Here is a 22,735-nt window from a genome sequence, read left to right on the forward strand (position 1 = left end):
TCATGTGCATGAGAATGAAGACTTGATCAGTTCCAAATGTCCCCTTCTGCTACTGCGAAAGGTGATGAGAAAATGCTCTCCAAAGACAGAGCTCCACTGGACCTTCACGGATGTTTTCCATTAAGTTCAAAGTCCTTTTTCAGGCACGCTCCTTGCTTGCTTTCTACTCGAACAATCCGTATGCGCCCCTGCACCATCTAATCATTCTTTGTACCTTCTCAGCCAGGCTCTCCTATGAGCTACAGGGCCTGGCTCCTGCTGTCTCTCTGACATCTCCTACTTCTCCCCTCTGCTCAACCCACTGCAGTCACCAAGGGAAATTCAGCAGCCAGGTTCTGTCTGGAGGCCTTTGCCCTGGCTGTGCCCTCTGCCTGGAATGGCCCCTCATTGCCATCACATCTACACTCAAATGTCACCTTCTTAGCAAGACTTCTTGAAGCTCGATGAGGCAGAGATTTTTTGTGTGTTTTGTGCACTGCTGTATCCTCTGTACTTTGAACAGTACCTGGCACAAAATAGGCACTTAGTACACAGCTGTAAAATATGACTACATCTACCAAGTTTTAATGAAATTCAGGATGAACCTAACAAAAAACAAACAAACAAACAAACTCTATTTCATGCAAAGTAAAATTTCTGTAATCTAAATTATGTTCTACACAATCATCAGCGTATCTCATCAGGTCTAATAAAGGACTGACAAAGCTTAGGCCATGAATGAAATCTGACTCTGAAGTGTGCTAGTAGTCACGAGGCACACACTCCATTCTGTGGTTCTGCCAGGAAAGTGATTTTGGTCTGACACTCGCCACATACCTAGGTAGACAGTAATGGGCTATAAAGTCCCACCACCTGGACTCACAGCTCGCACCCTGGCTCTGAGACAGCTAACCCTCTGTTACAGCTGTTTAAATAGAAACTAGGCCTCTGCCTCCAAACTTTAATGTGTAAAATGCCTCCAGATCTTGTTAAAATGCAGGTTCTGATTCAGAAGGTCTGGGGTGGGACCTGAGATTCTGCATTTCTAATTGTCTCCCAGGGGGTGCGAGAGTATTTCGAGATAAAGCTCACCATGATCAGAACGGCCACAATTTTTTTTTAAGTTGATTTGAGAGGGAGGGAGGGAGGGAGGGAGGGAGGGAGGGAGGGAGGGAGGGAGGGAGGGAGGGAGGGAGGGAGGGAGGGACAGAGAGAGACACACTGATTTGTTGTTCCACTTATTTGTGCTCTCATTGGTTGATCCTTGTATGTGCCCTGACCAGAGATCGAAACCGCAACCTTGGCATATTGGGACAGTACTCTAACCAATAAGCTACCTGGCCAGAGCTTCACCACCTCTTTTTAGGCAGGATGTAAAAAGGAATCCAGTACTGTGTAGAGAATTAGATCAGATGAACTCACAGATCCCTTCCAAGGGTAAGGTATGCAGATGACAAACCGTATAACCCATTAGCCTAGAGAAGGAACACATGCTGGACAGCATGACTCCCACTATGTCTCTCCCTCAGATGTTTACACTTTTCTTTAAGGGTTTTCCTCAGTCCATGAATCTGATGAAAGTGACCTAATGATACACAGGCTACTTTAAAGCTTTGTGTTTAAAATTCACTTTAATATTCATGGACCAGAACCACAGTTTTCAGAAGAGAGTTTTAATTACTAAAAATCTATTTCATGCCCTGCCGGTTTGGCTCAGTGGCTGAGCACTGACCCATGAACCAAGAGGTCACTCATTCGATTCCCAGTCAGGGCACATGCAAGGGTTGCGGGTTCAATCCCGAGCAGGGGCGTGCAGGGGGCAGCTGATCGATGATGTTTCTAGCCTCCCTTTTCTCTCTAAAATCAACAAAAACATATTTTAAAAAAATCTACTTCACGAAAGATCATTCAAAGTCATCCAAACAGGACATGCTAACATGCAGTGGACTGAAGAACCCCAAAACACAGATAAGCTGGCTGGAGCCCTCAGTCTCCAAAAGTCCTACTTCACACTAACAGGCATCTGAATGGCTCTGAAAATGGCAGTAGGCATGGGGGGGGGGGGGGGGGAGTAACTTTCTTTGTGGAAAACAAAACAAAAAACCTGTAGCTGTCTGACAAAGCCTACTGACCCTTCCCAGAAATATGTAGTAAGCGCATAAAATACAAAGGATTGCAAATAAAGCCAATTATACTAAAAACAGTTAAGACCTTTTTCTATTTTTATATTATTTTTAGTTTTTAAATCCTCACCCAAGGATATTTTTTTCATTGCTTTTTCAGAGAGTGGAGGGGGGAGAGAAACATCAATGCAAGAGATTGGTTGCCTCCTGCACTCATCCAGGGACTGACCCTGCTACCGAGGGCAAGGGTATCTTAAACTGCCTCATCCACTGCAATATGAAAACATCTGCTTTCTGCTGGTGACAAGTCACAAGCACTGTTAAAACCACTGTGGGTTTCTTCCTGTTTTCATAATGGCAGCAAATGCTACATTTCCAGTTAGAGTCTAGTGGAAGTAAAGCTGTGATCTCCCCCATGCCTCTGAGATTGTAAGGGCAATGGCAAGGTTGGCCAGCAAGCTGTTGAGGGGGGAGGACACTGGGCTAGCAGACAAGTGGATCTGCCAGGGCACCCTCAGGTCAGGGCACAGTGATGATAACAGGTGTTCCCTTCTGGGCCAAAGTGTCAAGAGATCACCATATCGAAAGCACTCCAACCATCAGTGCCCTCCTCTTTTTACCAGAATAGTATTAACATAAGAATTGTCTTATTAAAATGAGCCAGGTCCTGGCTGGTGTGGCTCAGTATATAGAGCATCCACCTGTGGCCTAAAAGATCACAGGTTCAATTCCTCAAGGGCACTACCTGGGTTACAGGTTTGATCCCCTGCCCTCAGAAGGGGAGCTTGTAGGAGGCAACCAATCCATGCCTCTCTCTCATGTTTATGTTTCTCTCTCCCCACCCTCCTTCCACTCTCTCTAAAAATATCAATGGGGAAAAAAAGATCCTCGAGTGAGGATTAAAAAAAAAAGCTCTGGTAGGAAAATCCTCAGTCACTTTAGAGTTCAGGTGTTTTTCATTTGGGGGTGAGGGAGAAATAGTGTATTTTTGAACCAGTTTACCTAATTTTTAGAACTCCTCTAGATTTCTATCCTTATTATACTTATAAAGTCTTATTTTCCACTAACCCTAACACTCCGAGAGGCCACAGTTATAATTCTGCTAGCTTCTAATAGGGAAATGTAGCATTTGCTGCCATTATGAAATAGGCAGAAATTAACAGTGCTTGTGACCTCATAGTTCTCAACAGGGGGATACGACCATGTCTGGAGCTCGTAGTAACTGGGGGTGGGACTCTACTGGCATCTAGTGGGTGGAAGTCATGGATGCTGCTAAACATCCTACAGTGCACTGGGCGGGCCCCCAAACAAAGAATTATTTGATCAAAACCTCAATAGTGCTGAAGTTGAGAAACTCTACCCTCACCCAATTCCTTTTCTCTACCATAAGCCTTAGGACTTCTAAGACAAAAGCAACCTCCTTTCTAACCAGAACCCTCTAAACCCAGCCCAAATCAGAAAAGGTCTAAAGGAGGCCTTCCTTAGTCATCTCATCCCCCCAACACAATCCCTCTAAAACAAATGCAATGCTTAACTCTAACTGAAAGTATATGAAGATTTGTTTTCCCTACCCACTAGGTTCTTGAAGATGGACCATAAAATTTACCCTTTACATATGTGCCCTCACAATGCCCAGCAGAGGGCAAGGCATGCGCTGCGCACTCAAATGTTCAACATATAAATGAGGTAGAAGAGGTTTTAAGAAAAACCTGGTAAAGCAATCGTTACTCTCTTGAGAACCCAAAGTTTCAATGTCTTAGCTGAGCTGTAATTAAATGAATGATCAGCAATAATAAAAGAAATTGAAGGGGATGTAGCACGCAGGCAGCAAGACAGCCCATTTGTTAACAAGGCAGTGGTTCTTGGGAATGCCTACAAAAAGACAATGGTGTGCCTTCCTCTCACACGTGAAGTTAGAAGTTCCAAAATCTACCCTCAGATACACCCTAACATTCAAAATGACATCTATACAAGGTAGAGATGCATGTACTAGCAAAAGATTGGAAACTTAAAATTAAGTGCCATTAATATGGGACTAGTTAAATGAAATGACACATCTACGCTTGGAATACTAGGCAGCTGTACACAAAAGGGACAGTGACATGAAAAGACTGTTAAGATATGAGTTACGTTTAAAAAGCAGGGTGCACACTGAATGCCTAAGATGTGAACACTTTGTAAGAGGCCATGTAGAATAAAATAATGAAAAATACTAGTATTATAACCATACTTTGTATAGTTCTTATTAGACCATTTATCCAATATGCTTATATATGCATGCACTATGTGATGGTTGCAGTAATCATTACCTCCACTTTAACAATAAGGACTGACACTCATCAAGAATTTCTCCAAGGTCATCTGGCCAGTAGGGAGCAGTCGTATAGCTACAGAGGTTTATAAATTGGTGCAGATTCAATCCAAGAAGAAGAGAGCTACACACAGCCACGTTTCCATACCGCCTTCCCTGAAATCTGGGTTGGGGGGGAGGGTACATTTCCTTCTAAATGGAAACTCCACTTAAAAATGGACTCTACCATGCCCTGGCTGGTGTGGCTCCATTGGCTGGGTATTGTCCTGTGCACAGAAAGTCTGCCGGCTTGATTCCTGGCCAGGGCACATGTCCAGGTTGTGGGTGATCCCAGATAGGGAGCATGCAGGAGGCAAAGGATCAATGTTTTGCTCTCACATCGATGTTTCTCAGTCCCTTCTGCTCTAATAAAAAACCCTAAAAAAAAACTAACTAAAAAAATAAAAATACCTCTACCATGACAAGTAATCACCTATTCTAAAACTAGCACACAATAGTTTAAAGATTTGATTATTTGAACTAGTTAGACAAAATGTCTTAAGAGTCAGTGCTTATAAAATGTTAAAAGGAGAGCAGCAATGTCATCCCCGACTAGCAAGTGCAAATTGGTGTAATTGTCCTGACAGCAATTAGGCACATGTAACAATCTTTCATTACATCTGTACCTTTGGATCCACTAATCCTGCTGGAAGGCATCTATACTGAGAATACAATCAGTGATAAAAAGGTTTGTGTGCAAGGATCATCATCTTAGCTTTAGAAGAACAAAAATAAACATGAACAACATAAATACCCAGCAAGATTAATATTTAAATAAATTTACATCCACATGATTAAATATTATGCAGCCTTTTAAATATAATTTCAGGAAACATAAGACAGGGGAATGCTCATACTTAGATAAGTGAAATGGTAGAATTTTTTTTTTCTGGGTCATTTATTTTTACTTACTTTTTAAAAAACTTTAAGCTTAGTTGGTATACAACATTATATTTGTTTCAGGTGTACAATATAGTGATCTGACATTTTTATACCTCACTAATGCTCGTAATCATCTGTCAAAGATGCAAATCATGTCACTTACCACAACATTATTGACTATATTCCCTTTCACTTTTTTCATCCATCTGCACACCCCCTCCCCTGTGGTAATCACCCCTTTTGGTCTCCGTTTCTGAGAGTCTGTTTTGAAACAAGGTAGAATTTTAATTATGTCAATTGTGTATATACACAAACAGGCACCGGGAAAAAAGAGAAAACGCACCATAGTATTTATTATGGCTGGGGATTAAACAATTTTTGTTTTCCAATTTTTCTCTGAGGAATGGCACTAGTAGAATTTCAAAAAACTGCTCACCTTGTCAACAACTGCCTACTAACTCCCTTCCCAGCTGGGAACTGTTAAGAAGCTGTCGGGAGGTGCTGAGCAGCAACCACAAGATGTGAGAGATGGTGGCCTCATGGGAGAACAAATAATCTCAAAGAAAATGGGAGGGGGGGGGCATGGTTCCTGGTGGTCCAGAAACAACAGGAGAGTTGAGGTCTAACTGGAAAAGGAGCCAGCCAAGCCAAGACCTGCAGGAAGGGCCCTTCAGGCACAGGAACAGAAAGGGTGGCACCCCGAGGCAAGAACAGCTGGGCAGAAAGACCTTCATAGTTGAAGCTTCTGAGTGCCAAGGGGGCAACAGGGCCAGGTGCCCTCGGGTAAGAACATGAACTCCAAAGTGTCTACAGACAGTCCTTTATTTTCAACTTTTTTCCCAAGTAGCCCGTCTCTGCACAGGAAAGAGTAACAGCTGTTAAACACTTTTAACTCAGTGGGAAAAAACACATAAAATCAAAAAGAAGAGTGATTTGTAAGCATTTTATTAGAATAGTAATTATGTGTCTCTACAAACCAGAGCAAGAAAATAGATAGTTTAATAGTGAAAGCTCTTTGCTGACTTCGGCCCAGTGAGAGCCAATGCCAACCCAAAACCGTTTTCCATGTGAAAACATTCCTTTTAATATTTCCTACCCTCGAGCTCTACTCATTAAAAAAAGAAAACAGAAAAAAGATTACTGCTCAAAAATCTCAGCAAAACGTACCAAGGACTTAACTAGATGAGCTCCAACAATGTGACTATAAAGCCAAGTTCTTCCACAAGCAGCCTACAGAACAGCGTCGCTTCTACCAGGAGATCCCAGCCCTAACTGTGCACATCTGAGAAGCTTTTAGAAATTCAGATTCCAGGAAACCCCAAAACAGGCCAATTAAACCAAAATTGGGGAGGGGGGGTCGTGCCCTGGTACAAACAGCTCTGAAAGGGTCCAGAATTACTGCTCAGGAGACTGCAGTGCAGAACAACATGGATTTGGGGCAAAAGCCCTGAGTTGACTAAAGACAATACTTCCTAAGCTATGCAAACCTATAAAATGGGCTTAAAAATAGCATCTTAGCCAACTTCCTACATTTGTTGCAGGATTAAAGTGTTTACTCCCTGGAAAGTTTACAGAGCCTGTCACATAGCAGGTGCTCAATAAACACTCACAGTTATCCAGGTTGGTGACACAACTGAGGAGCAGGGTGTAGCAAGAAAGGTTTTTGTCTGAACAGCCACACTACCCAGCCTCTCGTTCAAGGCTTCATTTAAACACAATTCCAACAGGCTTCGGGGTACTCTCCTGGAGCAGAGCAAATAACAGGCAGCACATTTAAGGTGGGGGGAGGGGGAGCCTAAAGAAATCAATGGTTGCTGGGAAAAGGTACAATATTAGCAGTAAGAAGACACAAGTGACAGCAAGGGAACATACAGAAGGACTTTCTAAAAGAAGTTTAAAAGGCACAGCCATGTGGGAACAACAACCAACCCAACCTAAACTCTGAAGGCAACACCGTGTTTGAATATAAAACAACACATTCAGACAGTCCCTCCCCATTCGAGAAAACCTTAAGTTATGTGACCATGTAGTATCAAAAATGGTTAACAGTAAAAACAAGTTCAGATGCAGAGGCTGCGGTTGCTCCTCCTCACCATGCAACCTCAGGTGGAATTTCATCCTGCGAAGGTCACATCCAAAAGGATGGCAGATGAGGCATTCGTGTAGGTTACTTTTACCGCCAGGACTTTTGACATTAAGTGCACACTATACACAGTATTGTTATTGTGCATATTTTGGTCAACAGTATGTTTAAATATTGGGATTTTCTTTGAGAAACTGGCTCGACGTCTAATGATAGTAAGTAAACTGTGCCATACAGACCATTTTGGTTCCCAGTATTACATTCAACTGCCTGCGATGAACCATTCAGAGCAGTTAGCACATTAAAATGGTTGCTTCATGATCTCTGTGGGGTACTAGCCATGATATAAATTCAGTTGCAGAATATTTAGGGATCCAGGAGGGGAAGATCAGGCATTGAAATAAACTAGAAATGTGTGGGAAGCATCAAAGGTCCAGAAACAGGCCCTTGGGTTTTATTTCTACAGGAGCTACAAATTCCATTCAATGAGTCTTGACTGGATGCCTATTACAAGCAAGGCAAAGCTGATCAGAGTCAGAAACCAAATCTCTTTTGTGGCCAGCCATGCACAGAAAGATCAGGCCAGAAAAGGCTCAACTTGAATAAAGAGAAAGAAAAGACTTTGGGGGCCAAGACTAACCTCCTTCAGCATAATCAGACTGCATCCAACAGGCAAATGGTATTTGCGCAAATGAATTCCACAACTACAAGTAAAAGAGGGCCCAAACCTGCCCTTTCACACTTGTCCTACAAGTTGATCTGCGCACCTGATTCTCCATTGTTATTTAGCACCTAAGAAGTTCCAGAAGGTTAAAAGCATCGTCTCACATTCTCCAAACGACCCTCTAATTTCAAACCACCGGGCCAGCTTGTTTCTCCTCCTCTGCACAGAACCTTAATCTTTATAATGGCAAATGTCACAGTTAGTGTAAAACTCTCCACAGCTACACTTCACGAGAGAGAATTAATCCTTCCTAGAGCACATGTGCAATATTTATGCTAACACTTGGATGATATAAAAAGCAGGTGATTCTACTTCCAACAGTGGTTAAATAGTCAGACCAATCTTCATGCAGAGAACCATAAACTCTGGACAAAGTATGAAAAAAATAAACTGAACACAACCAAAGCAGGCAGAAACTAGAGGGAGGTCTACATTTGGAAAAAGATTTGCACTAGGTGAGTTTCATATCCTGCAGGCCCGATCCCTATGAGAAAAAGGAACAGCTGAAGCTCAGACAGAACCCCAATCTTACTGACTTGAAAAACCAGAGATCAGAATTCTGGTAGACTACAGTGACTGGAAAGTGAGGGAGAAATCCCAGAAAGGAGAGCACCTGGGTAGGGGAACACCAAATTCTGCATTCAAATTCTGCCCACATTTCCAAGTGAGCCCTGAAATAGGCTTGCCTGGGGCAGGCTCCAAGAAGTCATGCAAAGACCAAAAACTGAACAGACTGCAGCTGCTGATCAACACAGGGAAGAGAATCCTGGAGTTCCAGTCCAGCTATATTTAATGCCAGCTAAACAAACAAAACAACATCAATACTCTTCAGGAGGACAGAACAAAATCCAGAGTTTCTACAATGTCTCATTCACAAAATCCAAGAAGCAATCCATAATTACTTGACATGTAAACAAATAAAAACATGACCCATACAAAGAGAAAAAGGAGACCAAGCACAAAATGAGTCACATGCTAGAATCAGAAGAAGTATTATGTGGCTGTTACAAGGAGGCTCAAGAGCTCCAAGGAAAATATGCTCATGATGTACAAACCAGAAAAATAGGAGGGAAACAAACAATTTAAAAAAGGAAATTTAGAAAGGAACCAAGATGTCCTTCAGTGGGTGAATGGATAATGAACTGTGCACATCCAGAATGCACACATTTTCCAGTTGTATGTAATATTACCAGTGATAAAAAGAAATGAGCTGCCAAGCCACGAAAACACACAGAGGAACCTTAAATGCATACTACCAGGCGAAAGAAGCCAATGTGAAAGGCTACACACCGTACGACTCCAACTATGTGACATTCTGGAAAAGACAACACTGGAGGCACTAAAAAGATGGCTGACTGCCGAGGGTCTCGGGAAAGGGTGGGATGGATAAGCAGAGCACAGAGGACTTTAAGGACAGTGAAAATGCTCTGTGTGATACTCTAATGGTGGGTACATGTCCTTACCCATCTGCCCAAACCCAGAGAGTGTACAACATGAGGAGGGAACTCAAATGTAAACTGTGGATTTGTGTGATTTTAATGTTTCATCTTTGTGTAAACCTAAAACTGCTTTTAAAAAAGTCTTAAAATAGTAAACATTTTTAGAAATGAAAATTCTAAAATGAAAAATGCTATTTCTGAACTAAAAAAATCCACTGGAGGAGCAGTTTGCAATTAACAGGAGACAATTTCAATGCAGATCAACAGAAAGGATCCAATCTGAAAAACAAAGAAAGATTTGAGGGAAAAAATGAACCGAGCTTCCGGGAGCTGTGGATTAATATCAAAAGGTTTAGTACACGTGCAGCTGGAGTCCCAGAAGGAAAGCGATATTGAGACAGAAAAACTATGGAGAAATTATGGCTGAAATTTCCCCAAATTTTGTAACAGACAAATTTACCAAATCCAGTAAGTTCCGAGAACATCTAACAAGATAAATTCAAGAAAACAACACTCGGTAAAGGGGGATAAATGACAATGGGAGGAGATTCAACCTGGCATGGAGAGCAAACAGTGCAATATAAGGGTGGTATGTTGTGGAACTGTGCACCTGAGACTTATATGACTTTGTTGACCAATGTCACCGCAATAAATTCAATGGAAATTAAACACACGCACACACAAAACAACAACACTTGAACACTTCACAGTCAGGCTGCTCCGATACCAAGACGCAGAGAAAAGGAGCATGCTGGGTACAGCGGGAGAGGAGAACAAATGATGGCCAGAAGACAGTGCCTCAGCTTCTTCAAATGCTGCGAGAAAAAATGGAAAACACAGAATTCTACATCCAGTGAAAAGATCCTTTAACGATAAGGCAAAAGCAAAACACTGTTCAATAAAAGAAAAGAGAATTTCTTGCCAGCACACCTGCACTCCAAAAAGTGCTGAAGAAAAGGTTTCCAGACTGAAGGAATATGGTAACAACCCGGGTCTTCAGTAAGAAATGAAAAGCACTGGAAATGGTACATATGAGGGTAAAAGAAAAGGCTATCTTTTCTCCTTTATTTTAAAAAACTGCATTCATATTAAAGCAAAAAAATGATACACTGTGGGGTTTACAGCATATGTAGAAATAATACATATGAGAACCATAGCAGAAAGGACAGAGAAGGTAAATGGTTACAATACAACTGCGAGGTTCTTATGTTTTAGGGGAAGTGGTACATCAAGAGATGAGGCAAGCAGAAGGCAAGCCAACAGCTGAAATGAAATTCTACGATTCCACTTAAGTGAAGTTCTAGACTAGGCAAAACTAATCAATGGTGGGAAAATAAGAAGAGAAGAAAAACACAGAAAAAAGGCATAGGGTTGGGAAGAGGGGAGTTGGTGGCGGTCAAAGTGGGAACTGATCAGAAAATGGCATGAAGCAATTTTCTGGGGTAACAGTAATGTCCTGTATCTTGACAGTGGTTTGGTAAATGCAGGTTTATGCATTTACCAAAACGCAAATGGCACATTTAAAATATATGTATTTCACAAAATTTGTTTTAACTTCAAATTAAAAAAAAAAAAAAAGACAGAAAGAGCTTAGTACCAAGGACTGTCAATTAAAGGTTATTGGAACGCACAGAAATGAGTAATTGAGGGTGTGGGGTATGCAGAGGAATTATGTTATAAAGACAGTAGACTGCAAACAAGAAATGAGCAGTATGCCCAGTGGTGGCTGGGCGCTGGCAGTGAGAACAAAAGCTGTGAATGACGTCACACTTCCTACTTCTACAAGTTACACAGAATTCAGGCCTCCCTTTTTCCTCTCATTTCATATTCTTCAGGTTTTCCCTCTCGCTTCTGATGACGTAGGACAAATATTTTTAAACATAATTTTGGCTTCACATAATAAAAATAGCCACTTATAAATGTCACCTTTGGCAAATTACTTACACTTAACCTCTCTGCGTCTGTTCTGTCACTGCTAAAATGGGGACAAAAATAGAACCTCACTCACGGAGTTGTTATGAGGATTGGATAAAGACATTCGAAGCACTCAGAACAGTGCCTTGCACATAGTAAATATCTGAAATGTTACCTATTACTGGCATCATTCCCTCTTTTTGACTACCCTTTTCTACTTCATCTTTATTGTTAATTCTGAAAGAAAAAAAATCATTTTGATTGGTAAATTAGCCTCCCCAATACAAATATTAATAGTACACTGGTTCATGAGTCCCATACCTATTCTTTAAAATAAAGAAAAAAAATCCCATACAAGTAAATGTTCTCAGAAATACCACACCTTGCAACAGTACTCATACTCTATCAGGAAGCTGGAGTCAGAAGAATCCATCCTTCCATGGGTAGTACTTAAGTTTGGATTAGTATTCTGATATTTAACAGTGTCCAGGTAGAGTACACACACCACAGTGCTTCTCACATAACTTCAATACTGGGTACATTCAAAGTAACCCGTCAATTTTATTAACTTTATTATAGCTAGCATTATTCCCAAGCTTTTACATATTATTACAATGCCCAAGAGAGAAAGGGACTGCTTCTCTTCCCCACAAACTAATTTTCATCCTTTCTCAAAGTTATTTTTTCTAGTCAAGACTTTACTATTTCTAGAAGTCGCTCCTACATATACATGTTTTTATTTGACTGCAAATCAGTAAGCAACCTGAGAATGTAATAATTTTTCCTAGTAAATCTACTGAAGTTTTTATGTATAAGTCCCAAATAATTAGGAGATGGCTCTATAATGCTGCCTTCTTATAATTAATCTGATGTCACAGTTTAAAGTGTAGAATATAAACTAAACTTTAATTGGGATGATTAACAGTTGTTCAGTTTATTGCCATTCTATAGCAAACTAAAATATCTAGGCTTACTAAGATTTACAATTTTGTAAACATTAAAGAAATTAATTCAAAATAGTCTTACTTTTAAAACTACAAACACTACTCCTAATCCACATGGATAGTAAGGGAGACATTCTACCAAAGCATCAGAAGACCATATGCCCTTCCCTAGCTCTCTGTGTACTTGTCCATAAAACTTGGTTTTGTCATGGGGTAATATAAACCCAAACTATCATGTTCAGAGAATTTTTCCCAAAGAAAGCTTTTAAAAAATAAGAAAGTAGAATACCATGTTAAAATTCACTAGCATCTAAAGCTATGAAATGCATCAGAGAAATGGCCATTGGATAAAGGCAATTAAGGAAGAGCCAGAGTTGATAACAGGTATTACTAATAGGGCCATAGAAAAAAGCTCTGAGGAAAAAAATGTTTTCACTAGGATGGCCTCTCATAAATAACCAACAACTTCCTCCCATCAGGTGTTCACAGATGCTCAGGACACAGCCCTGTTGGGTGGCAGGGACCACTAGAGCTCTGAGAATGAAGGAAAAAGACAAGCTCTGCCCTCCAGTAAGTCAAAGTCTGGTGATGAAGATTTAAAGAAATCTATTATAATACAGTATACTAAGTTCTAGGACAGAAGGAAGCAACAGAAGGCTTGGTATGTATGAGCGGAGAAGTTGGGGCTGGAGTGCCTCAGGTAGCTACTAGGGGTCCCATCTGAAGGGACAGCATCTGCAAAGGCTCAGGGGAAAGAGAGAACATGCTGAATATGAGGAACTGCAAGTACAGACAGAGGTGAGTATAGACGGGCAATGGATAAGGTCACAAAGGCCACAAAATACCATACTAAGAACTGCACACCGGAGAGTAAGAATCCTATAGGTATCTTACCAAGACCATTCCAGTGACACAGTGGGAACTGTTGTTAGAGGCTGAGTGGGGCCTGGGAGACTAGTTGTTATAGTAGGCTAGATCTAGGTCAGGGAGACTAGGAGGTGTTATAGTCAACTAGACCCAGGTCAAGGTCAGAAGTTGGGTATATCGCAGTTATTTCTAAAAAATTGTTAAGGTACCAACATTTCTGAATAGTTTAATTAAAAAATGAAATAGAGCAGCTATGCAGTTTTTCCTCGTCGACTTTCAACAATGACATCAGCTTAATTCTAAAAGGAGCTCATCACTCACTTGCATTCCAGCATGCATTCCTGACTCAGGGGAGAGTGGAGTTACATGAGGCTAGGGTTGTGCTTGTTCCCTGAAGACTAATTTTATCTATTCCCCGGTTTCCTGGCAAATCGCCCAAAATCTAAGTCCACTTACATAGAAGTGTGCCATATGTGTGACCATCATCCTAAGTGTGGTGAGGACAGGTTGAAGGAGAGAGTGAGCAGGACAGACAGACAGGGAGAACAGTGACCTGGGCTGTGGCCGTGTTGATAGAAAACAAATCTATAAGGATGTTTAGGACTCAGAAACAAGCTGGTTGGATGGATAAGGCAGGCAAACTATCTATGGAAGGTGTGGGCTTCTCGCCAGGGGCATGGAGGACACAGGCAGAGTGGTCGAGGATGGGGATAGAGAAACTGAGCTACCTGGAACCTCCAAACTGGAGCTCAGGTCTAGTTGGACATACAGGTTTTGGATTCACCAGTGAGAGGTGCTAGCAAAATCACAGCTTAAAATGTCATGAATTATAAAATAAAAAAGAGAAAGGAAAAAGGAGAGAATTCTGAGGAATACCATCATCAAAAGGGTAGGAAAGCAGAAAAACTGAAAACAAATACTGAGAGAAGCAGGAGGAGAATCAGTGGTGCCAGAGGACTAATGAAGGCTCTCAGTGGGCTGCCCAGGCCACACCCATACTCCTTAAAACCAGAATTCTGGGGAGGCACCTCAGCAGCCATACATGTTTTTTAAAAAACACCCTCCTAGGAATTCCACTGTGTGGGGAACCCACAGAACAAATGAGAGATAAAAAAGGTAAGAATTGAAAAGTATCCAATGAAACTGACAAAGAAGTAGTCATCCAGATAAAAACTTCAATGAAACTGAATACAGTCCAGAAGCAAACCCAAATATATATGGGAAATGCAGCAAATGATAAAAGATATTTCAAATCTGGGAGGAAAAAGATGGATTATTCAACAAATGGCACTGAGGCAACTGGGCTGTCATCTGGAAAATATAAAACTAGCTTTGTACCTTACACCATAATAAATTCCAGATGGATCTGTTAAATGTAAAATGAGAAATCGCACAAGTTCTGTACCAGAAGAAACCACAGGGAATGTCTGTATAATGTATAATGCATATGTATAATAGTATGTGCAATGCATAATGTAGAATGCATTTCTGATGATGACACAAAGCCCAGAAGCCATACAAGGCTGATCAATATATAGGTACATTAAAAACTGCCTGGTAAAGTCCAAACGAAAAGGAAAACAACTGGAAAACAAACATTTGCAACTTCTAAATACAAAAGGACAATTTCCCTGAAACTTAAAGGGCTCCTAAAAAACAATACAGGATCAACAACCCAACAGAGATGGGCAATGGATATGGAGAGCTTGCCAAAAACAAATGAAAGGTTCACTTGAAAAAATGTTCAACCTCATTCAGACAAGGACTGCAAAATAAAATCACACTACACTGAGATGTGTTTCTCATGCAACCAAATGCAAAGATCTGGGGCAGGGGGCGGGGGTGCTAACTAACTCTCCATACTAGCTGAAGGCACAGGAACAGGCACTCACACATTGGCGTGGGAATTCCAAAAGGTAGATGGTCTCAGCAATATCTAAAGTAATTACAGAAGCACAGACCATCTGACCCACCACCAATCCTACTTTCAGGTTTCCGTGCTATAGATACACTTACTGAAATGAGAAGGGCCATGCATGCTGTCTGTCGTATGTAGATGACACATACATAATACGTTAAAGACACTGAGTTGTCCATAATAGTAAGGTGGGAACAAAATGTCCATCAATAGGAACTAATTAAATGGCACCTTCGTACAGGGCAACCATAAGCTAGAATGAAGCTCTACTGAATGATAGGGATGCTCAAGAGGAAAGACTGCCAAGAGAAAGGGACAGACCATGTGGGGAGTAAGACACCAGCTATCTATCTGTTAATACAGTCTCTCTGGAAGGTTCTACGAGCAACAAAGAGGGTAGTGAAAATGGATGGCTGGGGAAAGGGTAAGAAACCCAAAGGAAGACTACCACCCACCACACTTCTGCACTGAGCACTTTAAAATTATTGTTTCAACACCCCCTTAAAAAAGAAATCTCAGGAAGTAGTTCAAGTATGATCCCTACCACGAGGATTCTGAAATACAAAGGTGGGAGAGCACAATTCTTTAAATGTACTGAAAACCAATGAACTGTACACTTTAAAGGGGTAAATTTTATGTTATTCAGGTTAAATCTCAATAAAGCTGTTATTTTTTAAAATAAGCATATACCACACCACATTATTACTTACACAAAAGACTGCAAAGGATAAACCTAAACTTTTTCCAAAACTATGGCTCTATATTTAAATAAAATGGAAAGACAAAGGTAGTGTAAGTCCAAACCAACCACTATCACCATTTCCCATCATGCCTTAAGGAACAGCACACCTACAGTACCTTGCAGCCCTGAATAAAGGAAAGCTACTGCAATCAAGCATCAGCTCACGGCTATGAATACTTCTCTTTCTGAAAGTACCAATGTTTATTTTACATTCCTCATACTTTTAAACTTCTACAAATCCTCAGAGTAGTAAGAATTTTAAAGTAACATAGTAAGGGTTTGAAAAAGCAAATGTAAATAATGCCTATATCGGAAAATATAGTTAAAAGAAGTACCACTTTAAATAGGATAAAGAATGAAGCAGTCAACACCTTTATCTCTAAAAGATAACACAAAGTCTCTAGGCTCAGAGTTTAAAACAAAATACAACAGCTTACAAAAAAAATACAAACAAAGCTTTAATGGGGCTGCTTTCTCAGGATTACACTAAATGTTAGATTTAGAGAAACGAAGGCAGCAAAATGCTTAAAAGCTAAATTTCATCTGAGTTGCCTACTCCAAGCAACAGAAGGGTTTATCAATGTCAGGCATTAACTTTAAAGCAGCAAAGGAACAGGAAGTTAAATGAATATGACTGAAATTAGTTTAGGAGCGGCACAGGGGATACAGAGAAAACTAGATACCATTTGTTTGGAAATATGGAAGCAATGGCCCCAAGGTTACTCATCATAACCCCATTATTTTATTTTATTTTTTGACTTTTTTTTTGAGAGAAACACCGATTTGTTGTTCCACTCATTTATGCATTCACTGGTTGATTCTTGTATGTGCCCTTAATGGGATCAAACCCACAACCTTGGCCTTATCGGGATGACTCTAGCCAACTGAGCTACCAGACCAGGGCTTATAACCTCATTATTAAGGGTCAGGTAGAATTCTCCAATTTCCCAAGGGTGAACAAAAAATCTGTCAGCTCCAAATAACTATCAAAAATCAATTTAGAAAACACTCCGAGACATAAACATTTTACTCTATAAAAATGTGCCTTGCTCAAGTTAGCATTCCTCTATAAAAAGCCAGAGAGGACAGACACACTGCACATCTGCGGGGCACTTCACATGTGACATCATGTGACCCTCCAAAAAAGTCCATGAGGCAGGTAACTTGCCTTCCAATAGGGCAACAGGGGAGGAGGGACGACTCTGGCCAAGGTCACACAGTTGATCAATTCAGTGCCCATTTGGGTAGGGAGGGTGGGGAGATAGATTAGCCCCTTCATCACATCGAAGGGATTTTGGCTTGACAGAAAGGCTCTCTTTATAAATGATATTTTTGTTCTAGCTTTTAGCTTACTGCCCCACCAAAATAATGACCACTATCTTCTGCTTTTAATAAAGTGAATGATGCATCTGCACACACAAAAGATACACTTCAAGAGCTGAGCAAGACTGGAATCAGCCATGGACATTATCAGTGTGTGGCATTTAACCTGAAGACTAATAGCACATGAAGCTGACTTTAGGGGACTGAAATCCCATGACTGGTGACATTCCACTGGCACCCGAAAGCTTACTGAGCTCCCTACAGACCACCACATTCCCTGGGACCCAGCTTTCCTTTTGTTGTAGCTGGAATAACATTTTTCTGCCCAATGCACAACATGGATGGGATCTGAACACACACTTAAAAAGAAAACCACAGTCTCAGAGGTCAATGTCACCAAAAAAGATAGGACACAGATTAAAACCAATGCAGGGACCACAACCACTTCTTAGAGGAAGACATTAAAGAAGGAAAGCCACAATCCAGGTTTGAAAGAGCTTAAAATCACCAGCAACAAACCAGAGAGCATCAAACATTTAACTTAAAAGAGCTTGGAGACTGTCAAAGAAAGAAACACAGCACTACTGGTCCTGACTGCGATCTCTTGCTTCCCAAAGTCAGTGTGTAATCTAAATACAACACACTGGTCAAAGAAAATTATTTTTTTCTAGGAGCACAATTTTGGCATTGGGTCCCAAGGCACTGTTAAAAATAAGTTTGAGGTTGAGCCCCAAACACTTTGTTTATAGTCTTGAAACATTCAGACAAAAGTTCACATTTCTAAATGGATGACCACGATACCCTTCCTGTTTAATTTGGAGACTGGAGATCTTTAACTTAACCTAGCATTCCTTAGGAGACTGCCACCCTCAATACCCTTGGACTCCAAGTCAGCCTGGGATTTGTTTCCACAAAGGAAGCTGGGCCTTGAGAAATAACTGTTTCACATGCTACCTTCTGCTAAACACAAACATAAACACAGATATGCCTGTACATTCATAAATACACACATGTATCAACACATATTCACATGCACTCACATTCATCAGTACTATACACACATGCATGCATTCACAAGCACACGAATACATGTATACATGCGCTCACACACATGTGCAAACGCCGCCATCCCATCCTCCCATCCGACCTCTCCAGCGGTGACACCTGCCCACTTAGGGGAAATCGACACCCAGGCCTGGGGCGCTGTATAACACCCGCGAATGTCTGCGAAGGTTCTAGTGCCTTCTCATCTCCATCTCCTAACGGCCTCCTTTTCTAGTAATAAACATCAGATTGGGAGAAATCAAGGCGACACACGTGAAACTGTTATCTGTCGTCCAAGAGGCGGATTAAGGGGACAAAGGCCTTACGGCGCTTCCACCGAAGAAGTGAAAGGACCGCAAAGGAACCGCGACCTCTCCCTGGGGCTATCAGTCCGTCTAAGGGAGCCAGGAGTGCGGCCCTCCTAGACTTCCCTGACCCACCCCGGGCGAGACCGGTGCAACAGCTCCAAGGGCGCGAGGTGCCGAGGGGTCTTGGGGTGCGGGGCTTGCGGACTGAGGTGGGAGCAGAGGCTTGAGGTGAGTGTGGGCGGGGGCTTGGGATACAAATGCAGCCTGGAAGCTTGGGGTGGGAGGTTGGGGTTGCAAGGTGGAGGCTGTGAGCACAGGATGGAAGTTTAGGGGTGCAGGTATGAGTTTGGGGTTCGGGTGGGGGTTTGTAGTTGAGGCCTGATGTGCGGGTGGGGGGGTTGGGATCCCAAATGAAAGCTTGGGGACCGAGTGAAGTTTTCTGTTCGGAGTGGAGGCTTGGGTGTGGGTAGGGTTTGGGGAAGCGGGTGAGGGCGCCGGGCCCGCCTCCCGCTTGGGCACGCACCTTGTGGCAGGACGGGCAGGTGGGCAGCGCGCTCTTGCCTCCGTGGCCCCCGCTGCCGCCGCCGCCGCCGCCGCCGCTCAGGCTGCTCTGAATCTGCGTGAGCTCCTGGCGCAGCACCTGCTTCTGGTGGAAGCTGAAGGCCGGGTGGTTGGAGGCCATGGTGAAGAGCAGCAGGAACTCATCGCCCGTGCGGCCCTCGTTGAGCTGCAGCCCGTAGTTGTGGATGATGGAGTCGATGTGCGTGAGCGTACGGTAGAGCACGCCAGCCGCCTCGCGCTGCTCCGAGCCCAGCAGCGCCAGCGACACCAGCAGCTTGCTGCGCACCACCTCGTCCGTCAGGTTGGTGAGGCTGCCCAGGTCGGCAGGGTTGTTGGCCTTGATCTCTGAGTCGCGCAGCGAGTGGTAGTCCTTGCGCGCCAGGTCCTCGAGGCACGAGCCGAGGAAGCGCAACTCGAGCGGGATGCACAGGTCCAGCAGGCCGCACAGGAATTCCACGCGCTGCGGCGACGGCAGCTCAGAGAACCAACGGTACACGCCGTCCCTCTGCAGCGGGCAACGCTTCTCCACCATGCTGCCGCCCGTGCCGCGCCGCCGCCCGGGGCCGGAGGCCGCCGGCCGGGGCCGGGGGCGCGGGGCGCGACGGGCGCGAGCGGGGGGCGCGGCGGGGCCGGGCGAAGGAGGGCGGGCGCCGCGGGCCGGACCGGGGGCGCGCGGCACGGGTGAGACCCCCGCCAGGGGCCGGCGGGCGGGCGCGCGCGGGGCGCTAGGGGGGCCCGGGGCGGCCGGGGCGGCCGGGGGCGGCGAGCGGCCTCGGGCCCCCCGCTCACGGGCGGGCTCTTGGCCCGCGCCCGTCCCCAGCGGCGGCCGGTGCGCGGCGGCGGCGGGGGCTGCTCCTCGTCGTCGTCGTCGTCGTCGCCCGGGAGGCGGCCGCCCCCATCTCCCCCCGCGCCGCAGGGTCTGTCACTGCGGGCCGCCCCCCGACGGAGCCGCCCAGGCCATTCCGCCGACGCCGCCGCGCTTGTGGTGGCCGGCCGTTACTAGGACGGAGGCCGCGGGCGGGCGCCTCGGCAGCGGCGGTGGAGGGACACGCGGGGCGCGGCGCGCGGGCGGACGGCGGAGGGATCTGCGCCGGCACTCGCGAGGCCTCGAGTCCAGGCTCCCCGCGCCGCGGACGGATCCAGGCGAGCGCGGCCGTGTTCCCTGCTGACGGACGCTGGGATGAAGCTCAAGTGGGCGGGGTGGCCGCCTCTCGCGACAGCGCGGCGGGCAAGGTCCGCCCCCCCCTCTGATTGGCTCGAGCTGCCCCTTCTAAGCCTGTGATTGTTTCGGGTCCCCAATCTCGATTCACCCCCGCCGCTGCCACTCCCCCCAGGTGCTGTCGATCATGTTGGGACCGCCCTGGTCCCGCCCCTCCACGGCCCGCGGTGTCTATCGAGCCGCGGGGGCCGGAGGGGCGGAAAACCCGGGGCGGATTTCTGGTTGCTTTTGTTCCCACAGATTTGCGTGGAGCATTGTTTTAGGTAAAAGCCGGGCGTCGGACCTGTTTTATTCCTGAGTGTCACAATAGGGAGATAGCGGGTGTCTTCGAAAAGCCGCTGGAGCCGGGCTCCGGAGATCCAAGTCCCCATTCCTGCTCTGCCTGCTAAGCTGTGTGACCTTGGGCAAGTCGCTTGGTCTCTCTGAGCCGTGGGCGCCTTCTCAGAAAATGAGGGTAATAATAACCGCCCAGTGGCTTGTGAGCAGGTTGTGAGCTCACAGAGGGCAGGCGCCTTCATTTCTGAGGCTGTTGACCTGCCTTGGGGATGTGATGGGAACCAGCTTTCTCCATGAAGTAAGCCTCCTTTCAGTGGGTTACTACCTCAGCTCAGGAACCCAGAGGATGCAGATACTCCCGCCAGGGGTCAAGGAGCAGGTGAACCGCCTCCTCCACTGGCATTTGCATTGGGACCGGATTACAGGCTGGGGAAAGGTGGGGCACCCAATCACCTTTAAATTCTGCAACTGCAAGCAGCGGTCTTGCCATCTACAAATAAGGAAACTGAGACCCAGGAGCAAGAAATTCATTCATCCTCTGCCCTATCTTTAGAGCCCTTCTTTTGATGTCTTGCGATCAAGGATGGGTCTGTTCCCTCAGCAACTCTATGGAGGCCTGGGGTGTACCAGGTTCTAAGCCCTGCTGGGCAGCCATAAGCAAAGTGGTGCCCTCAATGCCCTTAGGAACTTTCAGTAGTCATTGCAGAGCCATAGTAAGGGGAAAAAGAAAATTTGCCTTCCACCTCTCTCCACACCTTGGACAGATTTTCCTGGAGCCACCCTGGTGGTGTTGGCCAGTGTAGGAAGGAGCAGGAATTCAGGATAGTTTCCCAAGGGTATTAAATCCAGGTAGGTAGCAGGGGTGAGGCTGGGTCTCCCGCCTTATTTCCCCAGCCCAAACTAATCTCTACAAATAATTGAATTAGCCCTTGTTCTCTTTGAGCTCACCTTTTCAAGTGATTCCGAGGAAGTATTCACATTCCAAAATCTACGAAATGAGGGAGTGAAGGAACATGAAATCGAGACCGTTAACACCTTTGTCTTCTATTGATGATGAAGTTCCTCAGAATGGAAAGATCTTGGGATCTTATCAGCATTGGGGGTTCCTCAAATCCAGCCCAACCTGGCTATGAAACCCTCAAGCTTTGGTGCGGAGCCAACCTGGATTTCAGTGCCAGCTCTAGCCTGCTCTGGGACCTTGGCTGTTCACTCAACCCCTCTGAGCCTCAATTTCCTCATATGTTAAAGGGAGTCAGGAACTTTGTGCCCTGCCCTCCCAGCTGACAGCAGAGGTCAGAGATGCTAATGGGAGCCCTCCCTAGCTAGGATAACTGAGCCACAGAAGTCACTGGATCAAGATTCCCCAGCTCCTGACAGCCTTTTTACCACTTCTTGCTGTGCTATTTGCTACTTAATGTCTGTACTGGGTTGAATCGTGCCCTCCAAAAGATCATGTCCACCCAGAACCTCAGAATGTGACCTTATTTGGAAATAGTTTTTGCAGATATAATTCAGGTAAGAATCAAATTGAGATCATGGTTAGATTAGGCCCTAAACCCAGTGAGAGTGTCCTTCTAAAACAGGAGTGGGGAACCTTTTTTCTGCCAAGGGCCATTTGGATATTTATAACATCGTTGGAGGGCCATACTAAATTATCAACTTAAAATTAGCTATGAAAAAAAGCTCTTAGATTTTTTTGAACTTTGAGTCTCACCTGTTGTTGCCTCGGCAGGGCCAGACCAAAAGATTTATACCGCCTGCAGGCAGGACTTTCCTACCCATGTCTAAGAGACAGGAAAGAACAAGCAGCGACTCGGAGAAAAAGGCCATGTGAAGATGGGGGCAGAGATGAGAGCCAGGGATGCCTGGAGCCACCCGGAGCTGGAAGAGGCAGGAAGGATGCTTCCATAGAGCCTTCAGAAGGAGGATGGCCCTGCCCACACCTTGACTTTGGACTTCTGACCTCCAGAACTGTGAGAAGATAAATTTCTCTTGCATTAAGCCACCAAGTTTATGCTTTGTTATGGCATAAGGACACA

At 44.5% G+C, this 22,735-nt stretch overlaps 1 protein-coding gene across 2 annotated transcripts in view; it reads right to left on the reverse strand.

Moving 5' to 3' along the window:
• Positions 1–19,789, reverse strand: part of ZCCHC14 (zinc finger CCHC-type containing 14) — a 57,004-nt gene extending 37,215 nt beyond the window's left edge. For both annotated transcript variants that reach the window (XR_013997580.1, XM_081119253.1), the window contains exon 1: positions 19,164–19,789. Coding sequence is in view for 1 of the 2 variants with exons in the window: in XM_081119253.1 (XP_080975379.1) it covers positions 19,164–19,733 (570 nt within the window). In the remaining variant the exon portion in view is untranslated. The remainder of the gene's footprint in view (positions 1–19,163) is intronic.
• Between the last annotated feature and the right edge of the window lie 2,946 nt (positions 19,790–22,735).

The sequence above is a fragment of the Miniopterus schreibersii genome (genome assembly GCF_964146895.1).
Source record: "Miniopterus schreibersii genome assembly, chromosome: 18".
NCBI classification, from domain to species: domain Eukaryota; kingdom Metazoa; phylum Chordata; class Mammalia; order Chiroptera; family Miniopteridae; genus Miniopterus; species Miniopterus schreibersii.